At 32.2% G+C, this 9,091-nt stretch overlaps 1 protein-coding gene across 1 annotated transcript; it reads left to right on the forward strand.

The window, feature by feature from the left end:
- Positions 1-833: 833 nt before the first annotated feature.
- LOC101249348 (leucine-rich repeat receptor-like protein kinase PXL1) lies at positions 834-4,320 on the forward strand. Its single transcript, XM_069297147.1, has 2 exons — positions 834-3,664; positions 3,754-4,320. The coding sequence occupies exons 1-2, from the start codon at positions 1,039-1,041 to the stop codon at positions 4,164-4,166; spliced, it is 3,039 nt and encodes a 1,012-aa protein (XP_069153248.1). The 5' UTR covers positions 834-1,038; the 3' UTR covers positions 4,167-4,320.
- Positions 4,321-9,091: the final 4,771 nt, after the last annotated feature.

Consider the following 9,091-nt stretch of genomic DNA (forward strand, 5'->3'; position numbering starts at 1 on the left):
GTTTTGACCTCCCAAATAATAATGTTGTTTATCCAAAATAGAAGTAACTAAAAGTAGAATTTAAGGGAGAGTAAATTGTTTGGATGATAACCATCTTTTACTTTTAAAATCGAAAGTTATAAGTTTGAGGCATTATAAAAGTAAAAAGGTTTAAATTTCTAAGTACATTTTTTTAAAAAAAAAAAACCTAAAGAATGATACTTTTATCAATTTAAAATATTTAAACGATATGTAAAAATTACAATCACTAATAAATTTATTTAAATCTCAAAACTAAAAATATTACATAAACTGAGACGGAAAATATTAATAGTAATTTTTTTAATGATAAAAGATTCAAAAAAACAAAGCAAAATAGAAACTGTCATTCAGAATTAATGGTTTGACCTTTGATCAATTATGAGACAAATTAATAAAACAAATTGTATGTTTTTTCATAAATTAATCACATTCCTCCCCATGTTTTAATGTCGGATCCATTCTCAATAACTCCAAAACCTTTACAGTCATTATGTACTAATCTATACCTGTTTCAGATCCCAATTCCCAAGATCTCACGAACTCCAAATTTTTATTAATTACAAATTATTTTTTCAATCGATTTTTATTTGTTCATTATATTAAAAGTTTATGTCTATTATCACTTATTTATTTTAACAAATTAAGAGATAATTAATCAGTTATTGTTTAATTTATAGTTATTATAAACTATAGTTATTTTCTAAAATATTAAATTTGTTTTGTAATGTCAAATCAATACTGAATAAGTAAAAATTAGAACTAGTAATCCCCCTCCATTAGTGTCTAATCATTACATTCTTACTCTCCTTAAAAAAATGCAAAAAGAAAAACATGCATACAGATAGATATGGGTCCCATTTTTAGTTAATAATGAATGATAACTAACTAATTTAACACACTATTTTTTTTTTTATCTCTTATCATATAGTATAAGTTATTTTGATCACTTTCATACAAATTTGTTCCAAAGAACCAAAAAGAATGTTGCATAAGTGAGATAATTGAAGACACCAAACCATGAAACAAATTCATCTGTTTTGTTTGTTATTTTTGAGTGGTTTTTTCTTTGTTTCATCAAATAAGGATGAAGTTTCTATATTGTTATCAATAAAATCTAGTCTTGTTGATCCAATGAATCATCTCAAAGATTGGAACTTTTCAAACAATGGAGGTTCTATTCATTGTAAATGGAATGGTGTGTTTTGCAACTCAAAAAGCTATGTAGAGAAGCTTGATTTGTCAAACATGAATCTTAGTGGCGGAGTTTCAGATCAAATTCAAGGACTTCACAGTCTATCTTTGCTTAATCTTTGTTGCAATGACTTCTCCACTTCATTGCCAAAGTCATTAGCTAACCTGACATCTTTGAAGAGCATTGATGTGAGCCAGAACAACTTTGTTGGCAAATTCCCTGATGGTATTGGAATATCTAATCCTGGTTTGAAATATGTCAATGTTTCAAGTAATAACTTTGAGGGGTTTCTCCCTGAGGATCTTGGCAATGCTACGTTGCTCGAAGTCATGGATTTTCGAGGGAGTTTCTTTGAAGGTTCAATCCCTGGATGTTACAAGAATCTGAAGAATCTGAAGTTTCTTGGCTTATCAGGGAATAATCTTTCTGGAGAGATCCCTCGTGAGCTCGGTGAATTGAAGGCTATGGAGACTATGATTCTTGGATATAATCAGTTTGAAGGTTCAATACCAGCTGAGTTTGGCAATATGAGTAGCCTTAAGTATCTTGACTTGGCTGTTGGCACTTTAAGTGGACAAATTCCAGCTGAGTTAGGTAAGTTGAAGAACTTGACCACAGTGTACTTGTATCATAACAGTTTTGAAGGTAAGATTCCACATGAAATTGGAAATATGACTTCTTTAGTTTACTTGGATCTTTCTGATAACAAGATCACTGGGGAGATTCCAAATGAGTTAGCAGATTTGAAGAATTTGCAGCTGCTAAATCTCATGTGCAATAGCTTAACTGGTCCTGTTCCTACCAAACTTGGTGAGTTGGAAAATCTTGAAATACTTGAACTATGGAAAAATTCATTAAATGGTTCTTTGCCAATGAATCTTGGGAAAAAATCTCCCTTGCAATGGTTAGACGTTTCTTCGAATTTCCTGACAGGTGAGATCCCTCCTGGCTTGTGTGATTCTGGCAATCTAACAAAGCTCATACTGTTTAACAATTCCATCTCTGGATCAATCCCATTAGGCCTGTCTAACTGCTCTTCACTTGTTCGAGTTAGAATCCAAAATAATCTGCTTTCAGGAATGATCCCGGTTGGGTTTGGAACACTTCCTATGCTCCAAAGATTGGAATTGGCTAAAAACAATCTTACTGGTGAAATTCCTGTGGATTTCACGCTCTCCACCACTCTTTCTTTTATCGATGTCTCCTCGAACCACCTTGAATCATCTTTGCCTTCTAGCATTTTGTCCATTCCTAGCCTGCAAACCTTCATAGTCTCCAATAACAATCTTAAAGGCAACATTCCTGACCAATTTCAAGATTGTCCTTCCCTTTCTTTGCTTGATCTTTCAACCAACCATTTCTCAGGAAAAATTCCTCAGAGTATTGCTTCATGTGAAAAGCTGGTGAAGCTTAATCTAAGAAACAACCAATTCAGTGGTGAGATTCCAACTCACATTGCCACATTGCCAACTTTATCTATTCTTGATCTATCAAACAACTCCTTAGTTGGAAAAATACCAATGGACTTTGGTAGCTCTCCAGCTCTAGAAATGCTTAATCTGTCCTACAACAAGCTTGAGGGTCCAGTTCCAAGAAATGGAATACTCATGACTATTAATCCCAATGATCTGATAGGAAATGCTGGTCTTTGTGGTGGCATACTTCCACCATGTTCTCACAGTCTCACCATAACTTCAAATGTGAGAAAGAATCGTGTCAATCACATAATCTTGGGATTCATTGTTGGAATCTCAGTTATCTTAGCTGTTGGGATCATGGTTCTAGCAGGAAGATGGATGTACAATAGATGGTACTTGTGCAACAGCTTTTTCAAGAAATTTCGGTTCAACAAGAACAACTCAGAATGGCCTTGGAGGCTTGTAGCATTCCAGAGGCTTAACTTCACAAGTACTGATATTCTGGCTTGCCTAAAGGAGTCAAATGTGATAGGCATTGGTGGCAATGGAATTGTCTACAAGGCTGAGATTCAGAGGCCACATTCTGTTGTTGCAGTTAAAAAGTTGTGGAGATCAGATGGAGACATTGAAGCAGGAGATGATCTCGTTGCAGAAGTCGATCTTTTAGGGAAGCTTCGTCACAGGAACATAGTTAGGCTACTAGGCTATCTCCACAATGAGACTGATATCATGATGTTATCCGAATACATGCCTAATGGAAATCTTGGAGCTGCTTTACATGGAAAAGAAGCTGGAAAAATGCTCATAGATTGGTTGTCAAGGTACAACGTTGCCCTTGGTGTTGCTCATGGACTCTCCTATCTTCATCATGATTGTCATCCACCAGTCATACATCGTGACGTCAAGTCAAACAACATTCTCCTAGATTCAGATTTTGAGGCACGAATTGCAGATTTTGGCTTGGCAAGGATGATGCATCACAAAAATGAGACTGTTTCTATGATAGCAGGATCATATGGCTATATAGCACCAGGTTAGTTACTTTTCCTGATAATGCCACTAACAAGAAAATTCATTTCATGTAGTCTCATTTTCCTTTCTCTGTTGTTTTTGGTTTGGCAGAATATGGATACACACTGAAGGTTGATGAGAAGAGTGACATATACAGCTATGGGGTTGTGCTTTTGGAGCTTGTAACAGGAAAAATGCCATTAGATCCTTTGTTCGGAGAGTCGATTGACATTGTAGAATGGGTTAGAAGGAAAGTAAACAACAAGGCATCACTAGAAGCATTAGATGCTGATGTAGCTGGCCAATGTAAACATGTCCATGAAGAGATGCTTCTTGTCCTAAAGATTGCACTTCTTTGCACTGCCAAGCTTCCCAAAGAAAGACCATCAATGAGAGACATTATAACAATGCTTGGAGAGGCAAAACCAAGAAGGAAAAGTATATGCCAGAATTGGGGTTATGGTACTAGTGCTAACAAAGACAAGTTAATCTTTGCTCATTCACCAGTTATAGGCCTTCTATAAGTACCAAAACCTTATTTTCTTTTTCCACTTCAATATTAGTATATCTTCATTTTCATTAGTTCAAATGTAAAGAGTTCTTTTCCTTCCTTTTCCTTCTTTACATTCTGTAATTGATACAAGTGAAGAGGAAATTGTCTAGTTTGTTTCTTCTAAATGATGGATTCAACAATGTAACTACTTTGGTTGAGAATTCACTTAATAAGGCAATATATACTTCCAACTTGCACATATGTTGAACTATTTGAGGTTCTTTTTATCCCATAAGCCGAATGCTCAAGTAATTGAGAAAATTTCAAAATAATACAATTAGCTAACTTCAAATTACAAAAGTATAGCCCAAAACTTACATGATAAATCTTTAGCTCAAAATACAATCTGGTATGCAATATTATACATAAGGTATATAATTATAATTCTACATATACAAAAAAATTTATATTATACAACCAATATACAATATTATACAAAATCACAAAAGCTTTTTATATACTCCTATACAATATTATACATTAATATACAAAAAATTGACTATATCTTCTTTCTTGAATTCAAGCACTAGATTCATTCAAAAACGCCTCAACAACTACACTAAATCACTCAACATTTCAGATTTAGACTCCTCAATACATAGTGGATCTTTTGCAAACTCACAACGAAGCTTATTTGTGGAAATTCAATTTTCAAACTCTGAAGTTTTGAGATATAACAATTGCTGTTTGTGGAGTTTCTACAAGCTAAATCAACTGCGATAATCATTTTTCTCATGTAAGGACCACCAGAACAGAAAAATAAAAAAAGAAAAACCTATCAAATAGGTATAGGCATATATATAAATCGAAAATCGACACTAAATTGAAGCAAAATAAGAACAAGTCAGAGCTAATTATACGAAGAATACAAGCAAAATGGCAATGAGATTAACATAAAATTAGGCCTGGGGAAGCTACTCGTTCACATAGGTAGCTTTTAGCATTAAGGCTAGACTACGGTTAAAGTAAACGAATTAGTTGAGTCTTCGAAGTTGTCGTAATTGTTTGGAAAAATGCACAAATATCCCTCCATCTATGTTCGAAATTTCGACGATACACTTATACTATACTAACGTCATATTATCCCCTGAACTTATTTTATAAGTAAGTTTCTAACCTTTTTCGGCCTACGTGGCAGTAGCTTAAAAAAAATTAACCAGCATTGGACCAACAAGATAGTGTCACGTAGGCCGAAAAGGGTAGAAAATTATTAATAAAATAAGTTCAGGGGTAATATGACCATAGTATAGTAGAAGTGTGTCTCTGAAATTTCGGGCATAGATTGAGGGGTACTTGTGCATTATCCCTAATTGTTAATGTTTATTTTAAGGTTAATCATAAGTACGCTCCCCTAAATTATACTCCCCCGTTTAAAAAAATGATCTAGTTTGACTTGGAACGGAGATTAAGAAAAAAAAAACTTTTTAATCTTGTGATTCTAAATTAAAGTTATGTCAAATGTACCAAAATACCCTTTAATCTTGTGATCTTAAACATGCCATGTGGAAAGTTAAAGTTAAATGTTGCCAAAAAAGGAAAGGGGACTTTTTTTTTTGAAATAGTAAAAAAGGAAATAGAGAGATTCTTTTTAAAACGGATGGAGTAACCAAAATTCAAGCACACACCTAAACTTGACTCGGTCCCTCAAAAATTCAATTTTTTCGTATTTTCCAACACTTATTGCGCTACCATGACACCTTCAACCAAGTAAGAAAACATCACACCACATATTTAACTAAGAGATGATATTACGAGCCTGTTTGACTCAGCTTAAAAGCTGGTTTTTGACTTATTTAGTTGTTTGACAATACTCAAAATAACTTATTTTAAGTTAAAAAAAAAACTTATTTTAAGCCAAAAGTTAAAAGCTGGGGTAGGGGTGCTTTTTTTTTTCCAGCTTATAAGCTGTTTTAAGTTGACCACATTTTTACCTTTTTGCCCTTAATATTTTTATACAATCTCCAAGTTACCCACATAACCCTAACATCTCTTTCTTCTATTTTTCCCTTTTCACGTGTGGATGATAGACAATTATTATTACTAATGAATGAAAATAAAATAAATCTTAAATCTTTCAAGTGATCTATTCAAATTATATATTATTAAAATGTAAAATAAGTTGCACATATAACTTAAATAAAAATTTATATTCCTCTTATAAATAATTTGTGATAATAAAGAAATATATGAATGATAGACAATTATTATCACCTATGGATGAAACTAAAATAAAATCTTAAATCGTTCTTTAATCTATTCAAATTATATATCTTTAAAATCTATAATAAGTTTATATTCCTCTTATAAATAATTTGTGATGAGAAAGAAATATGTGAATGATAGCAAAATATAATTATTTATGGCTGTAAAATATAAATTAATTAACTTTTATTATGTTAACAACTTTTAAGGATATATCAGACATTTTGATTTAAAAAGCTGTTTATCAGCACTTATTTGTTAAAACATCAACAACTTTTTTTTAACTTCAGCAATTTTATCCAAACGCATAACTGCTTATTTTAGAAATAAGTTTCAGCACTTTCAAAAGTACTTTTTTAAAGCTGCTTTTATTAAGTCCATCCAAACGAGCCCTACAACTTTTAAATATACTATTTTATAATTACTTCTCATAAAGCTTTAATTACAGGTTTTAATAGATTTGCACCGTTAGCTTTAAGATTTTTTTTGTGTTGTATAAGAGTTATCTAATCTGTATTACGAAATTATTCAGAATAGAACTTCGTAAGAAATATATATATATATATATATATATATATATAAAATGTAATATTTTATCGAAAAGGTTTAGATGAACACATTTGGCCCCTCTTAGATCCGCCCAGACTGCATTGTATCATGTCACATGAACATGTAATTATGTTACGTCCAAACGCGCAAGTATACACAATCATGCAAATAAAATGACTCTTTTTAAGAACTGAATGTTGAACCGGCAGAGACATATGATCAGTTAATATTAAATTTCACAAATAACAACAATTTAAAGCAAGTGTGTTAAGAGAGTTTGATGATAATCACTAAATTAACAATATTGCAACAAAGAACTAAACTATCTAACTACAATTCAATTTCAAGCGGATTCTAACCAATGACTTAGCCAATTCCAGGGCAGCAGCTTAACTAAGACTTCATGCATAGTGTATCTTCTACGGACTTTGATTGGTTAAATCACCGGTTTACAAGTTTAAATGTATGATTATGGTCTTCCGATCAAGGGCGGACCCACGTGTCGTTCAAGGTGTTCACCCGAACATCATCGATAAAAAAAATACACTGTATACCTAAGGTGACTTTTCTGAATTTGTGTGGATATATATTTTGAACACTCTCAATCACAAAAGAAAGAGATAGCCCAGTGGCAGCTATGCTCAAAACTATGCACAACGTCCAGGGTTTGAATCCTTAGGTTGGCTTTTTATTTTTACATTTTTAGTTTCAGTTTTTTTTAGTTCCGTTTCGGATTTTCACGTTTTTATAGTTTTTTTTAATAAAACGTGTTAAAATTGTAATTTTTTTTAATAAAACGTGTTAAAATGTGGTGCTACATTCAAAAGAACTTTTTCACTTCTCATTCTTCAACTATTTCACTTTCCGAATCCCTAAATCACATCTTTAGTTCTTCTTCTCCAATCCCAACACTCAAAAGTCAAATATTAAAATCACCCCCCATAATATTCTATAGTTGATTTGTTTTATATTTGATACTTCATGCTGACTCTCACATCCATGGGTCTTTATATTTTAAGGTTGTAAACTTGAAGTATCTCTGATTATCGAAGTGGAGGCTCAAATCAAAGCTAAAATCAAAAGAGTTCATTGTTTGTCTTTTCTCCAAGGTAAGCTTTTTTCTTCATGTTCTTGAAAAGTTTATCTTTCTTCATTGAATGTTGATTATTAAATTGTGATTTTTTAAAATTGTTTTCTCTATTTTTTCTTTGATAGTTGTTACTATATTTATTAGCCATTTGAATTTTGAAGATAATGTCTAATGTAATTTGTAAAAAATCATCTTTAATGCATGGTTCTTTTTATGGAGAAGGATGTGTTTAATGATGTTTCAACTGATGATATTATTTTGTCTTTTCAAGCAATTAAACCTAGTCGAATAGTATTGTAAATATGCTTGAGAAGTATTAGCACTGACCTCTTTTTGAAGTTTGTAGTTAGCACTTTAGTCCTATAGTGAGACATTATGAAGTGCTAATTTTTTTGTTTAAGTTAGCTCCATTTTTTTGCTCTACTTAGCATCCTAGTTCTAGATTGACATATTATAAAGGGCTAACTTTTTGTTTCACTGTAATCACTTATGTTAGTTTCGAGTTTCTTGTAACGAAACTAACTTTTTGTGCCTATAAACTATATACTACTACTTTCTTGAAATTATATTTTGTTGGTTTATTTACATGTTTATACTTTTATTTTTCAAACCCCATGAACGAAAATTCTGGATCCGCCACTGCTCCCGACGTCTAATCGCCTACCACAATTGGTAGTCTAACTACATCTTTGAGTGGGGATAGGCTAAATCAATCGTGGATCATTAGGTTTTCATCTTATTTCGTAACCAAGTATGCTAAGTATACCTCTATCCTAGATACAAATCAATCCAAATTTGCATACTGGCAAAGTTCATTCCCCTTTGTCCCCGTTCTATCGTGTTGATCCTCCCGAGTTTATATATAGCCACTTTTGTAACTCTTTCTCGTTCCTCCCAACTTAAACACACTAATCACATTGGTTACTCGAGATTGGGAGCGGCTCTAGTATTCTAAAGCCAAATTTAAATGGAGACCTTAAATTTGAATATATATTTTTATAAAGTTTATTATAGTCAATAACTTAATCTTTCTTGAAAGATAGTATTCATAATTT

Source organism: Solanum lycopersicum, chromosome 4, assembly GCF_036512215.1.
Source record: "Solanum lycopersicum chromosome 4, SLM_r2.1".
In the NCBI taxonomy this organism is placed as follows: Eukaryota; Viridiplantae; Streptophyta; class Magnoliopsida; order Solanales; family Solanaceae; genus Solanum; species Solanum lycopersicum.